The following is an 18,597-nucleotide window of genomic DNA, read 5'->3' as shown; positions in this document are numbered from 1 at the left end:
ATTTACTAGGGGCAAAACAGAAGCCACAAGTTGTCCAAGTGAAAGGGATATGGGTTTCAAGTGTCTGTTCCTTGAGGAAGGGTAAGAGTATACACCTGAGATCTTCCACAGCTGAGAGAAGTACAGTGATGATTGGCTCTTCTGGAAGCATATTTTGCCTTGAACCTATTCAAAAAGCTTCTGTTTCGCTTCGATTAAGAAAAAAGTCTTGACATTTTCCTTTTATTTTCTTTTCTTTTTTTCAAACCAAAATTCTATTTTCCAGCAAAGGCTAACATTCATTTTCCTTTCCCAACTCTCTGTCACCTTTTCTGTGTGGCTAAAATAAATGTTTGGGAGACGGAAGAGGGCCCATACACTGGAACCATAAGTGCCTCTATCTGAGCCGTTTCCTTATAAACAACGGGAAAAATAAAACAATGCTTCTCAAGCATCGACCTCCAACTTTTTCAGAATGATTTTAGCAACTTGACCCACCTCTTGATATAAACAGAGATACTTCTGTCTTCAAGCAAACTGCAAATTTGAGAAGGGTACCAGCACAGCAAGAAAGCTGCAGAAAATTTTGGAACATATAAGGGACAGGTTTGGAGGGGAGGTTCGAGAGAGAGTAAGGCTTCCATTTCCTTCAACAAGAGCATAGAAAACAGAAACAGTAAGGTTCACTTCTGTGCAGAAAGACCTGGGTGAGACAGGGACTGAGGCAATGTCAGATGGGCAAGTGAATCAGAAAAAGGGACATGATCTTACAGCCATGGTGACAGGTGCCCAAATGCTACCTAGCTTCTGACAACAGGCCAATCCTCCTCCTGTTTATATCCAGTGATATCTATAGGAGGAGAAGGTTTCCCTGCACAAAATGGCTGCAATATTTTTTTCAGGGAAAGACTAAATTTTATCACCAAATGGGAAACAGTGCTTACTGTTGTCCCGAGGTGACTGTTTACTATCTTTAAACTGTCAAATATGCTGGAAGATAAAGACTTTAATTAAAGTTGTCTTTTTAATGCCTATTCCTTGCAGGAAAGTGACACCATTTCAAAACACAGCTTTTCTCATACGCTGCTATTTGCTTTCTCATTTTTCATACAATAGCTTCTATTTAACCAATTTCAGCAACATATTTAACATCTTTGCAAAAGTAACTGCAACACATTTAAGAGCCCTGTAAAGTAGGATAAAATTCTGTGGTATAGTCTGTGTCTCCAAAAAGGTGGGCAACACACAACCAATCAGCCTAAGAGTCCTTTTCCCATACTGACGTCAGAACTCCTGCCTTTATTATTTAAACAAACCAGGTAATGTTTGCACTGTAAAGTTCTGAACTGAAAATACCAAAGCAAGGTAAGAACAGGTTTTGCCAACTCTTCCTATTAACAGTGGAGGCTAAAAAGTGCTGACTCATTTTGTGACGCTAATTGGCTAAACCTCCCCATACTTCAGTTGTGGTTTTAACTGTCTTAAAAAATGTATCTGCATATTTAAAGTATGATACATAGCCTGTATGTATGCAAACCACCATTAAACCACAGCACTGTTCATATTTCTTTGCTTGTCTTAAAGCATTTGGAAAGTATGCACGATGAGAGCAGCTTTGCTACACTGATCTATCTGCACTCCCCTGCAGCAGAGATGATGCCAGGGGGGTTTTTTTTAGGCTGTGTACAGCAGAAAGCAAGGCAGCATTTCCCAGGCCAGATGCAAAGTTACATGAAACAGTGTACTAGCAATAACCAGCTCTGGAGCAATGAATAACCAGCAACCAAGTCACTCCTGGGAAAGCTCCCTTGCATTTTAAATCAAGAAGAAAATGATGACCCATTTTCAAAGCATAAAGTCATTCCTGTAAGAAAACTAACTTTCTTCGGCAGTTCCTAACCAGGCAAAACCAGAATATGGGACTTCTGCTAAGCCGCAATCCCACCTGAGGCGATGAATCCCATCTGCAGGAACACTGCACATGACCCTGGAACTGCAAATGCTGTTGGCCAGACAACACGAGGAGGGACACTTGCAGTGGGAGCAGGCACTAAGGATGAATTCTTGAATGCTTTCTGATCAAATGGTATCAGGGTACTCCTTTTTGACTTTTTGATTATATCTGACAAACCCTTAATTTAAGGAGATGAAGGCTGGTTGTGGTGATCAGGACAGAAGGAAGGATCTCCTAGATCCCTTCAGGTACAAATGTCCTAAATCAGACCTCCACAGTGCTCAGCAGGAGTTCAGATTTTTAAGTGAAAGAGATGGCAGAACAGGAGAGGCCTTCTCCTCCATGCAGGTGCACACTTTGCTGCGCTGCCATGCACTGCCTGGACTGAAGGGATTACTCCCAGCCTTATGTGCTGCCCTGGCCTTGCTCTGCACAGGCTGGGCTGCCTCTGGCCCAGCCTGTGCTGCTCTGGGCACAACAGCCTCTCTGCCTGCAAAGGTTTCAGGGGGTGAATATGTATTTGTCTCCCTACTGATAATACCATCCAGGCAAATACGCATTTCTTCTTTGGAAGGAAGTATTCCACTGTACATTGAGAAAACTGTTATTCCAAGCCCATTTTTTTTCTCCTATCTCCCATCTTGATGATTCAGCAGATGAGGTACATCTTTTTTTCCTTCAAAAACCTGCTGCATAAACACACATTTATTTCAGTTATAACCTTTTCACCCAAAGAGCCCGCTCACTACAGCTCATCAGTAATGCCTCCATACATCACAACCACGCAGAGTGCAGGCAGAGATTAACTCAATGTAATTTTGTGTATAAAATTTGCTCCAAAACTCATCTATCTCTAGATATTTATTTACCTGTACAGAATATTCAGGGTTTGAATTCCAGTGAAGTTTGGCAGTGACTGATTATTAATAAAAATTCCCCAAACACTACAGATTACTTCAGCTTCTTCAACTTCCATTAGAAGTTGACAAGGAGTCAAGGCACATAGTACCCAATGGGTGCTGCTAGTAGTAATAAATAACAGAGGGGAAAATGGACAGAAAGTTCCAGTGCTTCAGCAGAAAAGAGGATGAGAACATTGTTCAAGTTCATCAAACCAGCCAGCCTTTAGGAGCATTTTACTGGCCATGTCTTTAGGGTGCGGTTAGTCTTTTGCTTGTGTAGGATTTGTGATCTGGTTAACATGAAGAACTGGGATTTATGACATTTGTAACTTTAACTACGTGACTCTGCCTATAACACTTGTGCAGTGCCATGAAAACACTGGCTGGAGGATGACTGCTGAGGTCAGTGGGATGGAGCACCAGAGGGAACAGCAGGGAGCTCCCAGCCCTGCTCACATTGAAGTTCCGACCCTGTTACTCACTTGTTTTACAAACGCAGCTCAAGTCCACCCTTTTTCACAGCTTGGGGATGACTTCTGCAATAATGTGACAACTGGCAAAAAATCCCAAGCTGAAGGTACCTCTGGTACCTTTGTCTTTTCATTTCAGCTCTTTACTGTTTCTTATGAAACTGAATTCTTGATGAGAAGAAGTCAGAGACGTGACTTGCATGTACAAGGGAGTAAATGGACAGGTGACCCTGGTGGTGTTAAAAGTTCATGCTATAGACTTGGAAGTCCATGTTTACTTCCTAAGACAAATATGAGGGAGAGGAAAGCAAGGAATAGGTTCTGATTCTGCTTATTGGTTTCCACATCTGAGCCAGCACTGAAGGATAAGAATTACTTATTAATACAGGTCAGGTCAGCAGTATGTTAGCACTTTCCTTCAAGACAGAGAAAACTAAAAAGAAATTGTGTCCATTATATCTTTTACTCCCAGGGCTGCATCAGAGATGGTGTAGATGACACTTGGTGGCAGACTCTGGGTTCAGATTCATACTCCATTCTGTTTCCTACTGCACCTTGCCAAGACACAATGAATATTAGCCAGCAACCAGGCTAGCTCTTCAGACACACATGCAACAGGATACACACAGAATTCTTCCTGACATGATCTATGCCATGCTGGCAAACACTCTTCCCTTCTTTTTTCCCCTGTCAGTTCCCTGCAAGCAAATAGAGTCCTTGGACAAACTTTGTGCACACACACTAGTATCCATCAGCAAGGATGTAGCAAGCCTTGTGAGCACAGCCAAATGTGCACACACATCTGAAACTAAACCACCTCGCCACTGAGTCAGGGAGGATTTTGTCACGACGTTTCTGAAGGGCAGAGAGACAGCTTGCCTTGGAGAGGAGGCAATTCTGCCAATCATCTGCCATGAGATGATATGAGAAAAAGAAACCAGGCCACTCTCTCTCCTAAGAGAGAGCTTTTAATTGAGGTCTGTAGGCTCCAATCCTAAATCCACATCGGCAACTGAACAACTGCAACACTGAAATGCATCTGATGTGTGCAGAAGCCAACAACAGTATCTTCAGCTTATTAAAAGTCTGCTTGACGAGTAGAAACAAAATGCAGGTCTGCACTAACAAAAATCATGGCATGTGATAACCACAGGTCCCTCTGGGTACAGCAGGACAGGAATGGCAGGCCAAAAGAGCACTACCCAAAGGCAGCACTGCTGGAGAGCCAGAAGATTCCCCACCTCATGAGGTGCTAAAGGGACCAGTCTGAAGCATGTTCCTTCCTTCCCTGTCCCAAGGAGAGAAAGCACACTTCCCCAAGCTGTTTGAGGGTTTGCAGAAAGACAGTGGGAACCCACCTAACAAGTCCACTTTGGGAGTAATAACAGAAAAATACCTCAGGGAACCATGAGAAGTGGGAGATGCACAACCTGTGGACACCCAGAGCTTACTGATTCATGTAACATTAATAGCAGTTATTTGTTCAAAACCAAAATAGTTCTGAAATAAAATTGCAATTACTCAGGTGAAACGGAGTTTTGGTAGAGTCGATAGAAAAATTCCCTTTTCCATCAGTGGAGCCATACTAGCCAGGAATATATTTTGAAAAGGTTAAATAAGCTTGTGCCTGGGTTTTAAGGATCTTTGTGTACTGTACCTGCCAGTTTAAATGATGACTACAAAGATCTGTTATAAAACTTTTTCCAGGAGAGGCAAAAGCTTTCTCTGTGTCACTGTTTTTAATATACTGTGACTCTTGCTCATAGTAAATTAGGTTATTTATCCCCTTCATTTATATGCACTGCTCTAACACAGTAACAAACCAAAGTGATAGATGCATCTATACCAGTCGTCAAACTCAATAACAAAGCAACAGCAACTGTGTGTAACTTTACCCTATTGCTATCAATTTATATAAAAGACAAATTCTTCAAGCTGTAAACATGTGAAAGTAAATTCTTTACTGTTCTGGACTTGCCAGCTATTACTTTGTCCTCTGATCTCAAATCCTTCCCCAGGCAGCTCCCACATCACGGGGACCTGATGCTGATCTCACAGACCTTATCCCAATTCACCTTCTGGCTTCCAGAGAAGCTGTTCTTTAGTACTCTGCTGAAATTGAAGGCAGAATCAGGCCAATGATCGGAAATACACAGGATGCAGAGTTCTTCCATTTTGGAGTTGAGAGTCTAAGCCAAAAGCAGAATGTCAAAGGCTGAAGCAAACCTTATTGGATTGCAGAATAACTCCTCCTGCCTTCTGCAGATAAATTTTACATTTAGATGCATAGGGGAGACTCCCACTGCAGTCAATAAAAATTATGCTCATCCAGTGTTATTTGTCACCAATCCAACTGCCCATTCTGTAAGTGCTTTGCTGCAAAAAAGGGGAGTCTTCAGGCAACAAGCAGTCCTAATACCATGTTTAAACTATCTCAGATTCCCACATAGAGCATCTTGGCACTACCGGCTTCCCTGAAATACTCACCTAATTTATGCTATTCATTTACATTCTATTCCAAATTGAAGTTCTATTTTACTAGTGTATTAAAATGAGCATAGTAAAGAACAGTGCATTTTAAAATAGCAACAGATGATTATGTCTGTAGAGTTGTACAGATTTAGATTCCTACTTTAATTATATAATTTTTAAAATTTGAGTAAGCAGTATCCACCTTTCACTTTATTTCTTGAAACACATGCTTATAGTTTATTCTGTGAGCCAGCATACAATATAATATCATTTTATAGACAGATGCAGCAAGTCTGGGGAAAAAAAAAAAAAAAGGAAAATATCCATCCTTTAATTGCTAACTATCTTTATAAATCTAGATTATTGAATTAATGCTATACAGGACTATTCCTCAAGCAGCAGTGTTCCCAAAACCCCCCAGTTTGTGGATATATCTACATCACAGTGCCCCTCAAAAGAATTTTTGTTGTCTTTGTGTATGTAAGACAACCTCTCTTATCACACTGATAAACAAGGATTTTTATATTTTTGAAGAAATTAGGTTTGAAGGTTTTTTTCAGAATGCCCTAGACTGGGGGAAAATATGTTCTTTTTATTCATTAATTGCTTTGCAATCCATGAAATTCCTCAAAATGGAATAAGCAAATGGATGAACTTATCTAGAATTTAGAAACATTATTTGCTTTTGGCATTAAGTGTTATGACTTCAATCAATCATAGTTTTTAACCTGTTAACCTATTCTGGATTGCGCTTTGTCTTTCACATCCTTGTGATGCTACCTCTCACTTTAGGAAATGGCACCTTTTTTCCTTTAGTTCTAATGGCTTTTATTTCGACACTTGTTTCGCAGCTTAGAAGGCGTGCCTTTTGCAGGCGTGCTGCTCCGATCAGCTTACACCTTACAAATATGGGCACAAAGAAGCTACAGTCTCAGATGCATTTACACAGATGCTTATCTTGGAGCATAGATTCAGCACAAAAAAAGGTTATCTGTCATTATCCTAATTATTCGTAAGTGACGACTTAGACTATTTGCAAAGTAAACTGCTATTAAATTTGAACCAAAAGTAAAACATGCCTTAAGGTATTTCTAGCATGCTGAGAAAGCACAGCAACGACTGCACCGAAAACATTTCCCTTTTCCTGTGCCGTTGGACAGACACTGGAAGTTCCACCGGAGCGATCAGTGCAGTGTGGGTCCGGCGGCGGGAGGGCGCATTTACCGCACTCCGGTAGCATCTCTCTGATCTCTCCTTTCCTTTGTGATCGCTGATCCAACAGCCCTGTATCGCATTGTTTTTCTACCCGCTTTATTAGCGAGTTAATGTGTTTCTTCTCAGGAGACCTTTAAGCCTAAAATATTTCTTTAATTAACGGAGCCTAATCTTAAAGAGCTAAAGCCGGCTGCGGCGCTTCCACACCGCGTGAGTGCGGGAGTCCCACCGCCCCGGCTCACGGGGGAGGGCTGAGGAAAGGACCATGCCTTCAACTTGCCGGACCGGTCAGAGAGGCGCCGCGTCCCTGGCCGGCCCCGCGGGGTCCCGGTGCCGGAACGCTCCGGCGCTCTCCGCGCTCGGCAGGCCGGGGGCACAGAGACAAGGCGAGAAGGCTGCCTTTCTATATAGATAAAGATTTCTCACTGCACTTATTCTTATTGCAGCAATCTAATGCTCTTTTCTCTTGATCTTTTGCACTGCCTTACTTAAAGAACTCCCCAGAAGGCTCTGACAGAAAATGGACATATTTAAATGTGCCTGAAACAGATGGTGATACTGTGAGTTCTCCTGAATTCTCTGCTCTAGTTTACTTTCAAGGTTTCTCTCTCCTTTCTCCCTTTTTGTTGACAGCTGTACCTGTGTGTCTTGAAAGATTCCTATGTGTCAGAATTCAGGTGGTGATACATGTTTTTGAGCAACCTTGTTCAAGGACTCAGAAGGAAATATGCACTAGATTTCTAAATGTTTTTTGTTCTGGCAGTGCACATATTTCTCTAGTTTTCTTTAAAAAATATTCAGTTCTTTCCTAATTGTAAACTTTTGGAAGAGGGAATCCTCATAGCAGTACTGTGCATTTTATGAGTGTGAAGGAAAAGGGATTGAGGGGTGATATATTATGTTGTAGTGGAAAAAATTGTTGTATTATTGCTAAAATTTTTGGACTTTACAAAATTTGCAGAAATGGGGTGGGGGTTGCATTTTGCTCCTTCTTTTAGAATTGTTAATGAGAGACAGGTGTCACTTTAAATAAATATGGTTTTATACTATCTCCATTAGGGGAAGCATCCTTGTAAGTTTTCCTAAGGGCTCTGTCAGCAGTTGTCTTATGAGACTCAGTAAAAATTAGGTGACCAGCTGAGTTTTTTTTGTTTTTGTTTTTTTGGTTTTTTTTTCCTGGGGGGTGGGTGGTGATGGTGAAGGGGAGGATTTCTACTGTGCAGCGTTTGCTGGAAGGAAAACCCTGTAGGTGAAACCATATGGGTTCTCAGTGGCATGGCTTAGTGGCTTCTTGGCTTTACAGTTTTCGGGCGGGGAGTGTTCAGGGTGTGTTTTAGAAGGGCTCTCCTGTTCAAGAGAGCTTGAATAGATACGTTTAGAGAAGCAGTGCTTTCCAGGAATTTAAATGAGACCCTTTTTTTTGTGGTTGCTTTTCAAGGCTGTTCTGTTAGTTCTATATTTGCTTTTGCAGATTGCTCTTATCAATAGTTAGGCAGCTGTGGTAGCATATAAAAATCGATATTCTCAAAGGAAAAAAGAAAGTCTCGGCGAATTCACCTCTACTAAGCGGTGTAGATCGCTTCTGTGGTGTCTTTTTATAATTTATCGGGAATGTTATAGTCTCTAATACTCAACTGCCATTTCTAGTTTATTTTGTTATGGCAACGTGTTTCATTTGGTACTAGAAAAAATTGATTGGGTTACTCATTCAAGTAATTTAGTTGATAACTTGGAGGAACGTTTAGTCATGTCATTTCAGATGTGGAGGGAAATGTTAAGAGAAAGGCAGGAGGCAGCGGTAAACATCAAGGTTTAGGGTTTTGCACATTTTTTAATCTGATTTTCCTTTTTCAGTCTTGCAAACTTTCTGAACTTTAATCCTTTTGCAATGAAACTTTCCAGGCGTGGTGTCTGCATCCAGGTAATTTTAATACATATATATGTATGTACATATCTTTTTTTTGTTTCAAAAACTTAGGTGAAAGTAATTCAGCTGGTTTTGATAGTGTGGGGCTGTTGGATATGGGGAAAGAATTACTACATTTTTTCCATTTAGAGATGGAGCTCTTGCAGTTTTTTTGTTGATTTTTTTTTTTTTGGTTTTTTTTTTTTTTTTTTGAAGGGGTTTTATTATTTTTGTAAATCTGAAGTGTGGTTTAGAGGTATTATTTTTTCATGGGCAGTTTCTGGTTAAAATACTGTTTGACGGGAAATCCTGCCATGGATACCTACTGGGTTTGTGTGTGTCTTGATAAGACCAACTGCTGCGCTATGGGAAAAGATGTGCTGTATTTGCTGAACGAGAAGCTGTGATAAAGGGTCTGGAGGTGAGGTCCTATCTGTGTAGTCAAGCGCAAGGACACTCAGCACTGATTTCTGTAGCTGACGACTTTGTGGACACTTCTGCTGTAAGAGGCAGGGCTCCTCTTGCCATTTGCTGTGGAAGTGCTGGATTTGAGAACTTGTAAGTGAAGACTTCAAACTACTTGTAGGCAGAAGTCTCCTCTGATTGAGTTTAGGATGTCTAAAACTCCTAGTGTTGTAGTCAGAGAGCTCTTTTCTGTTCTCCACCTCAGCTGGGCTGAGGACAGGATTTCCCAGCATTGTCCACACTGTACATGCAGAGTTGGAGGATATGTACAAAATGTTAGAGGTTTGTTGCAAGGTTACAGAGTTCTATATCTGTGGTCTGTTATGTGTTTTCTACCAAGGAAATGAAAATAAAGGCCAAACAATAGGGAAAGTGTTACAAAAACTTTTTAAAGGGAGCTTAAAGAGATGCTAGGGTTGCGTATGTAAACGTCCTAGTGGAAAGGTGTCATGGATGAAGTTGTATGTCCATCTTCTCTCTCAATCTTTGAAATCTGTAAAATTATTTTTATGTGCCCTCTTTGGTTAAACGTAGAGTTGTGCATAAGTAAAATCTGGTGATTTTGTTTCCTGATTTAAGAACAAGAAAAGAAAATTTAAAAATAACTGTAATACTACAGAATTTGGTGTGCTTTTTTTTTTTTTTTTTTTTTTTTTTTTATTTATTGCAGATTAGTTAAATAAGATAGAAGAGCATCCTGGTGGTAGCATCCTAACAATTGCTTTGTAAATTGATGCTGCGTGTGCTGCTTACTGCATATACTATTGGGGCATGCTGGATTTTACATGAGTTCTTGGAATGCTACTGGCTCATCAGAAATAGTATGCAAATCTCTCTGTAGTAATTTTCAGATTGTGATTTGGAAACTTCTCTGTATTTGCTAAGGAACTGGCTAGCAGTCTACAGAGAAGTACTTGGGCATATGGTATAGGCTCATTTTCCATGTATTTAGCTACTAATGGCATTAAAAATAAGCCAAAACACATTAAATACCTCTCTAATATTAATGATCTTGTTAAGAATTTGCTGAAAATACTACTGAAATCACAGACGTGTACAAAGGCTGCGTGATCAGTGTAAAGGCAAATTCAGGGAATAGGGTCAGTGGGAAATCTGCTGATCTGCAAAGGTCTGCTAAGATGCTGGTTTTGCTACAAAAAAAATTGGTTGCCCCTGTGGCGTTGTAACTTTGGAACAAAGACATAGGAACTTGCTTCAAGGAATGGAAAATCTGACTTTGCAGCTACTTTTGTAGTGAAGAGATAATTTGTGTTGAGTAAGGCTGTTGGCTTCCTCAGCCTAAAGGTTTACAACCCTTAAATAGCTTTTCCTGACACTAAGCAGTATCCCTTTCATGCGTTTGAAGTGTGTTAGAAAGGCTGGCTGGCAACACTGGTACTGATGAATGAAAAAGAGAGAAATTTTCAGCATCAGATACTTTCTTTAAATTATTTCCCTTGTTGTTAGTTATTACCAAGCATTAGACTGCCACACTTGAATATAATTAATGTAATAAATGGCTTATTAGGTGCCATCTGAACTTTTGCCTTGTTTAATTATAGAAGCTTAGTGCAGTGGTCTGTGTACAGTATTCACCCCAAATAATTGCTTTCAGACTTTTATCTGACTATGGTTATTTTTGGAGCAGCTGCATACATGGCTTTTCCCTGAACTTTGCACTTCTTAGGCTCTCACTTGCAGTCCTGACACTACATTTTCAATTTGCATAACTAAAAGCAGTTTCGTTTTGATTTTGCTGGTAGTAATTCAGAGCAATTGCTCTGCATGCCATTCATATGTTAATGTGTTTTGAGCTTCCTTAAAATTTTCTAATTCATGTTTAGGTATCAATCAATCCATGACACAAATGGGAAAGCTGTAATAATTTTTTTTTCTTGAAGTTTTTAAATGGTTACTGAAGTTAAGAGTATTTCTTACAGTGACGTATGTATTGAAAATGATGTTAAAAATGTAAAAGGAGTGGCATGGTATGAAATCTGCACCACAAAGGACTTTCAATATCAGGTTCAGATTCAGCAAACTCTTCTTCATGTGCTTAATGACATATATTAATTTCACAATAACTGCCATCTTCCTCCCATAGAACTCATGGTGACATATTTAGAATGCAAGATCATGTGAAAAGCTGAACACACCTCCCATATTATACCTGAGAAAAATGTAAAAACTCTGGTACTTGTTATTGGGTTTGTGAACATTTTGTATTTTAGATCCAGTCTTTTCTAAGGTGCAACCATAGAAAGCTGATTTTCTTGATCTGTAACACTTTAAAAAAAAAAACAGTCTTGTAAAGAAATTCAGATTTCTTTTTATGGGTCTGAAAATTTTACATAGACTAGAAACAGTGCTTCAGTAGTTGGCCTTGAGGGCAAAGCATGCCAAAATCATTCTGCTTGCTGTATGAGTTTTTCAGAGATTGTCTCTTTCCAGAAGGATAAATGCTTGAAGAGTTAAATACCAGGGAGCTGTTGCCAATGTTCTTGATGAGGGTCCTTGACCTTGGGTGCTTGCACCTGACAGATGCTCTGGCAGACCTTGTTGGTCTACAGATCTTCAAAGCCCTGTTTTGACACCAGTCACTTTGGAGAGGCCAGTTCTTCCATGCTGCTGAAGATGGCCACGGAGGCTTGGAGGAACTGGGGAAGTGGAACAGAGTTTAGCTGTGGGGTGTGGTGGCCTGGCTTGCTGTTATGTTTCATTGGAGATGCAGCCGTACAGCTGGATGTGTGTGTGTTAGCGCACTGTGCTTTCTGGAAGCTTGTGCTTAAGAAATCTAAATGTAAATGAAAGGTAAATATTATTCATTGCATAGCTCTGCAGTTGTCATCAGAGTAGGATTCACCGCAGGTTTTGTACAGTCCTCTGTTTATTGTATTAAATTGTAGGAATGCTGTCTGAGAGTAGGGTGTTACATAGCTGGGGTTGTGAAATGACTGCAAGTGGTCTGAGTTATGAACACAAAATCTCTGTAACAACCAAACAGCTTTTAACTTTGGAAAGGAAAGTTTCGTCTTCACATGTGATATGTATTTGTCTGGCTGGAAGATATGTGGCCAACCAGAGAGAGCTTAGCAAGATGGGGAGATTTGTTCTGTCACTTTCTGAATCTGTTACGTCATGGATGGAGCCAGAGGTCTGAAGGGTGTAAAATTTGATGAGGTCTCTTTATAGGATCCTCAGTTTAAAGTAACTGTGCTAAGTTCTGTATTTAATTTTGGTAGTGGAATCATCTTTTAGTCCATCACTACAAGGACTACTTTTGGTCTGGTCACTGTCATACCAGTTTCTCAGCAAAGGCTCTGATCCTGTCTCTGTGAAATACCAAGTCGCATGTGCCCATGATGTTCTGAGTAAATACCTTCTGTGTATAAAAATGTAGTGATGTACTCTACAATCATAGTCCAAAATGCCTTCAAACTTTGCATAATTGAGTAGTGAAGAATTTGCCATTCTCTCATGAGGCTAATGCCTAGCTGAGAAAATGCTAGTTAAGAGTGCTGTTTCAACACAGTCTGAAAAACGTAGGTGTTTTATAATTCACTATACAAAGCAGGAGGTGTTTGGCTCTGGACTGACAATGGAATGTCGGGCCATTCACCCTTACGCTGCGTCAGGGAAGGGAGGTCAATAACAAATGAAAGCTGTTACCATCTGATGGCTGTTCAGTCACCTGTGAAATGTGGTTTCTAATAGACAGGTTTCCACATCATAGGAGCAGCAACCGCAATTAGATGAGCAGAGCCAGCCCCCTTGTCAGAAGCCTCATACATCATGCCTCATCTTAGCCTCAAACCGATCCTGCCAGTTAAGTGTTTCCAAACACAGCCCGGGGACCCGTGATTGCTCTGTCTGCTGGTGGAGAAAAGAGCATGTTTATTGTCAAAGCTGTTGGCCTTTCTCTCCTAGAAAGGCTTAATCTTTAAAAGCAGAAAAAAGTAGAGCCTATGATGCCTTTACCTGGTCTTAAAATCAAGAGTCAAACGTGGTTAGAAGGGGAAGAGGGATTTTACCTTGGTATTTATTTTAAGGATCCTTAGGTGCACAGGTCTAGGTCAAATGCACTGAAACACCCACTGCAATGCCCACACCCACAAAAGATCTGCTATAACATTCTAGGTGTTACTAATTAGCATATCTATAAAAAATTCCCCAATGAGAGGCTTAAATGAGCCTCCCTCCCCAAGGAGCCTTCCCCTGGATGGTTCTATCTTAGTTTACAGAATGTGTTCTGGAGAGGGCCTTGGGGTCTGGGGCACACTGATCCCTAACTACAAAGCTTCTAAAATGTTTAGTCTCCTAGCTGAGCAAAGAAGTCCAAGAATGCAGGCAAAAAGCACTAAGAATACAGAAGCTGTAAAAAGGTATAACAGGGGTATAAAAGAAAAGGCAAAAAATCTTCATGGCATCTCCTACAGCAGCATCCATGAGGTTCTGGCTCCGTGTGAATAAGTTGCTTGCAAAATGTTCAAAGGCTTCACTGGGTTTAGGATTTCATCCTGTGGAAGCATTATAGAGGGCACCATGTGTCTCCCAGTGAAGCTAACTAATCATGTCCAGACGTGGTAGTAGTTAACTGACAAATTGGCTGAGAAGTCAGTGATTAATTTTAACAAATGAGTTTTCTTTGAATGCAAGCTCATGCATGCCCATTATAACAGCATGCCTATGATAAAATTAGAGATTTTTATTCTTTAAGCTTCAAATCTGCTTGTGTATGATTCTTTTTTCCAGTGTCTTAAAACATCTGCCTTTTGTGGGGAGTATCATCAGGGGAAGGAGACAAACACACAAAGAAAAGAAGTGCTCTTTCCTTCCCAAAAGACTGTAAATACCAATGAAACGTTCAAAGTGATTGCAAAATTCTTCTCTAGTGCTAAGGAGTATTAATATATCGTATCATACAGTCTGTAAGGCCTCTGGTATCTTCAGTGAACCGCAGGTCTAATATCCAGGCCCATAAAACTAGTGAAAGGTTTTGTATCACCTTTAAGTGGGCTCAGGGTCTAGGCCCCAGCAAGTCCTAGTTTGTGTTCCAGCTGCAGGCTCCTTTCAACAGGAGACTCTGAACTTGGGTGGTAGGAAACAAAGCTGCTAGCAAACATACCTGAGTTGGGTCGTGTTTTTATGTATGGAGGAAGCTGCTTTTAAAACCAAGCCTGCTTGGGCTAAATATATTGTGAGATGTTAGGGAGAAAGCATTCAGAATAAAAGGAGTGTAGGATTTTTTTGAATAAAGCAGTATACACTAGGTGACTTTCTTCCCCCTAAAGGTTGTGGTGCTAGCGCAGCAATTGCATTATAGCTGCATAGACAAGAAGCCTTATTTCTTAAGAACACAAATGTGGTCTATAGCAAAATCAAGCAGTGATCTGTTTTTAGACATTTAACTTGGATACAGTCTTGCGGATGGATGGAAGTTGGTGATCAAACCACCTTGACTCCACATGCAGATCTTTATTAGCACAGCTGAAGGGCACAGAGTATCCAGGGTGGCTTTGCACAGATGAGTTCGCGTGACTGTAGCAGTGTGGTGTTGACAGTTTCTTTATAATATGCCACCTAATTTTCGGAATCTTATCATTCACCCATAAACCACGTGTCCTGATTTAAAGCATAGTTAAAAGGTCTATTTAGTGGAAGGAGTTTTACTAAGTATAAAAAGGACTGCTTTGACAAAATAGAGAAGAATGTGGCGTTAACAAAGACAACTCACTTTTCTTTTTCTTTCTTTTTTTTTAAGCATACATAACTCTCACGTACCCTTGGATTTAAAAGACATATAGAGAAAAACCTTTTGAAAAATGGAAGTCTCTTTAAACATTGTTTCTTTCATTGTCTTGACAAACCTTGAAAAGTAGTTTCTGTGCCTGCACATTTCAGAAACAGTTCTTAGGGGGTTTATTATGTGCTGAAACATATGTTTATAAAAAAGACTATAACCTGGTGGAAAAAGTGTCTTATAATAATAAACCTGTCGATGGGCCATATGCTGCCATCAGTATGTTTGAAAAAAATAAATTCTTCTACAAGTGTTAAGTAAGTTTACAGCCTGAGTGTTAAGTTAGGGTCAGACTGTGACTCGCCCTTTGTGGATTGAGAGGGGGAGGAAAGCGCCTGCAGATCCTCCTCATGCTCTTTTCATTAGCTCACAGGGCGGCAGGAGGGCTGGAACTGGGAAGCACCCTTCCCAAAGGGCAGTGGAGGCTGGATCTCTGTGGGAGACTGCGAGAAGTCCTCTTCCCGTAGCTTTTCCTTGGCCCTCTGCAGGTTGGTGCCGACCCAGCAGAGGGCTATGTATTTTGTAGAATTTGATTGAGCATTGTGTGGTTTCTCCTGAGAAGAGCACACCTCTGAGTTAGATTATCTGCATTTTAAAGGTGACAGAAACAGATATTTGAAGATGGTACAAATAAAAGAGCTCTGATAAATCTCCAATTGGATAAGAAATGTGGAAAAAAACTTCTGTTCTTACTGCCTATTAGGTAGATAATTTTTATTTTATGGATTTTTTTGGTGATTATAGTGCCAGGTTTGTTTTTTAATGTGGGGGACGTGGTCATTGCAAAGTCTTTTGTTTCTGAAGAGCAGAAGTAAGATGCAGAAGGTCAAAGGATATGTCATTCTTAAAAGGCACTTTCTGTGTGGGATCAGTGTTTGGTAAATGTGGACACTTTTGAGCCTATTTTACTTTGGATTCACTCACATAGCTCCTGTGAATGGGAGTCGTGCATGTGTGCATCTCAAAAAGAATAGGTCTCTTTGTAACACTGTTTCCATGTAGAAACATACTTCACCGGGAAGTGTTTCAATGGCCTAATGTTTCCCACCGCTGTGCACTGCTTGTTTTCCTGGCAAGGTAGCAGGTGATAGTCATTGTCAAAAGATGTATCAAAGATTAAGGAGAATTGTTTAAAGTGGTTGACCATGCTGAAGGCTGTGTCAAGTGATACATGTGGTTGCCATAGTATCTGTTATCAAAATCAAGATTGTCAGCAGAACGGTCCCCATCAGGAGTGAATTCCTTACCCACAGTCTCTCCAGGGTTCTTCAGACAAATTAAAAGTTTGCTCAGGGGAGCAAATTTGCTTCTTGAGGGCTGAAATCTTCCCCCTGGGTGTTCCTGTCCAGAGGTCTAATGCCCTATGTTGTGTCTATGTGTACAAGGCTCCTAGTCTAGAAGAGGGCCTTGGAGACCAAGAGAGTGGAGCAGAGAGGGGGAATCTGCTGCAGTAGAAGCACCCGGACCCCAGCACACATTATGCAATCACCGTATAAATGGAAAATAGATTGGATCAGTAATCCATGGAGGAGAGGGTTGGGAGTTATGTGGATGTTCACTGAGAAAATTTTTTGGGTTCATCAGAGAGTAAGGCTAAGTATGGATTGAAGGAGTAGGAAGAGGACAACACTAAGTCAGAGAAGGAAACCCTCTGTGTCTGGTGTGTGCTTACCTTTCCGAGTGAGGCACTTTGCTACTGGCAAGGCTGGGAAGCACCCCAGGACCATTCCTCTCCAGCTTGACAGAATGTCACCCCATGGAACCTGTAAAGTCCAGCCAAGTTCTTACACCCAGTTGGACCTGAGGGAAGGGTCCTGGGCTTCAGTGCTGCCTCCTGAGCACAGCTGATGAGGTGATGGAGAAGCCTGCAGTGGGCCAGGCTGGCTTGCCTGCGGAATGCACAAGCCAACATGTGCTGTTAACAACTGCAGCGCTCGGAATTTGCACAAACCCACATTTAGTAATAAAATAGCCTGCAACTAGTCAAAGGCACCAGTAGTAGCCAAGCAAGTTTGGAATGTCTAAGCCAACCATTTTTAAGTTATGGTGAGCCAAAAAAAATTAGGGAACAGTCCAAGAAATGGAGAACACCTCACTTTTCAGGAACTCTCATATCTTCAAGATGCCTTGGCCGATCTACCTCAGACTTTCCAGTGGAGCTTTCCTTGGCATGAGACCATGACTCTGAAATTTAATGTGACTGGGTTTTACTTTGTTGAACTTAGGAAGGTTAAAACCAGAGTTTGTTATAGAAAGCTAATCTCTCCATTAGAAATATTTGTGCATAGTTATATTCATTCCACTGTAATTGTTCACTGCTTGTTCAGACTGATTGTATTTTTGCTATTTATTTCAGATTTTTTTTAAAGGATAAATTCAGAGCAGTATAGGTTGAGCCAGACTGTGCATGGCTGGCTATAGGCTTATGTGGTAAGGCAGAAGCATTAGCCCTGTAACTGCTGGAGAAGGATTTGCACTTGGAGCCCTACTCCCACCGTACTATCACTTTTTGGAGTGTCTGGTTTGAGAGATCACTATTTAGTACAGCTTTTCCCTCTGTACTTGGTAGAAGAGAGTGTCTCTGTTGGCCTAGTCACACTCTCACCTCCAGGCAAAAAACGTCTCTCATTGATGGCCAGCTTGGCATTTAGGGTTCCCCTTGTGGCAGCTCCTGCTGTGGAACGCTGTAAGGGTGGCAATGGCCTTAGATGGGGATCAGTATTGTCCATGTGTGTGTTTGGGCTGCTCTTTGTTGTGTCTAAATATCTGCAGGCTGAAATGTCTAGCTTCCAAAATTGCAAGATTTCAGATAGGCATTAGAAAATATAGAGTAAATGTTTGTGGGTCTGGAAGTGCCTTTTATTTTTCAAGTTAGAGGCACCTTAGCAGTGACTTCTGTACAGGCGTGGGACCTGGTTGTGCACCAGCCCTTTCCTCTGCTCTGAGTGCTATTTTCTGAATGATGTGAAGACCACAGCATGCCATTGCAGATACTTGGTATTGTTAGATGGAACCAAGTGAACAAAGGTCTCTAAATATGCTGTATTTCAAGACATTGAATTAGTTTGACTGAGCCATTTTATAGACAGAGCAGGCAGGGCTGGAACAGATGTCAGGCTGGAATGAGCCCTCACCCTGAGGCAGGGGTTGAGAGTGTTTGAAGTCACTGCTCGTCTGTATTTTTCTTTCAGGGGCTTAAGTTATAAAGCTCCAGAAGAGACTTGGCAGAAGTTAGGAGGTGCTGCTCCTGAAGAGACAGGGTGCTGTGCATCCCTGTTTGGTAGGGCTGTCTTTTAGGCAGGACCACTCAACACCTGCAAACTCTACAGTCAATGAGGCCAGGAAGTGCTGTGTGTGTCTGTGCAAGGCCAGTCTTTGTCCTGTTTGCCATCTGTACTGCTACTGGCTAGCAGCTGTAGCACAGGGGCATTCCT

General features: G+C 41.1%; 1 protein-coding gene across 2 annotated transcripts in view; it reads left to right on the top strand.

Moving 5' to 3' along the window:
• The window catches only part of ST6GAL2 (ST6 beta-galactoside alpha-2,6-sialyltransferase 2), a 149,319-nt gene that overhangs the window by 94,440 nt on the left and 36,282 nt on the right, over positions 1–18,597 (top strand). The window contains exon 1 of one of the 2 annotated variants that reach the window (XM_008635838.2): positions 8,574–8,913. The exons of the other annotated variant lie outside the window; for it this stretch is intronic. Coding sequence (XP_008634060.2) covers positions 8,881–8,913 — 33 coding nt within the window. The 5' untranslated portion in view covers positions 8,574–8,880. Of the gene's footprint in view, positions 1–8,573; positions 8,914–18,597 lie in introns of those variants that run through there. 2 annotated transcript variants of the gene reach the window in all.

Source organism: Corvus brachyrhynchos, unplaced genomic scaffold (genome assembly GCF_000691975.1).
Source record: "Corvus brachyrhynchos isolate BGI_N302 unplaced genomic scaffold, ASM69197v1 scaffold83, whole genome shotgun sequence".
Classification (NCBI taxonomy): Eukaryota; Metazoa; Chordata; class Aves; order Passeriformes; family Corvidae; genus Corvus; species Corvus brachyrhynchos.
Note: the sequence above shows the minus strand (reverse complement) of the source record. Positions and strands in the feature narration are given on the sequence as shown.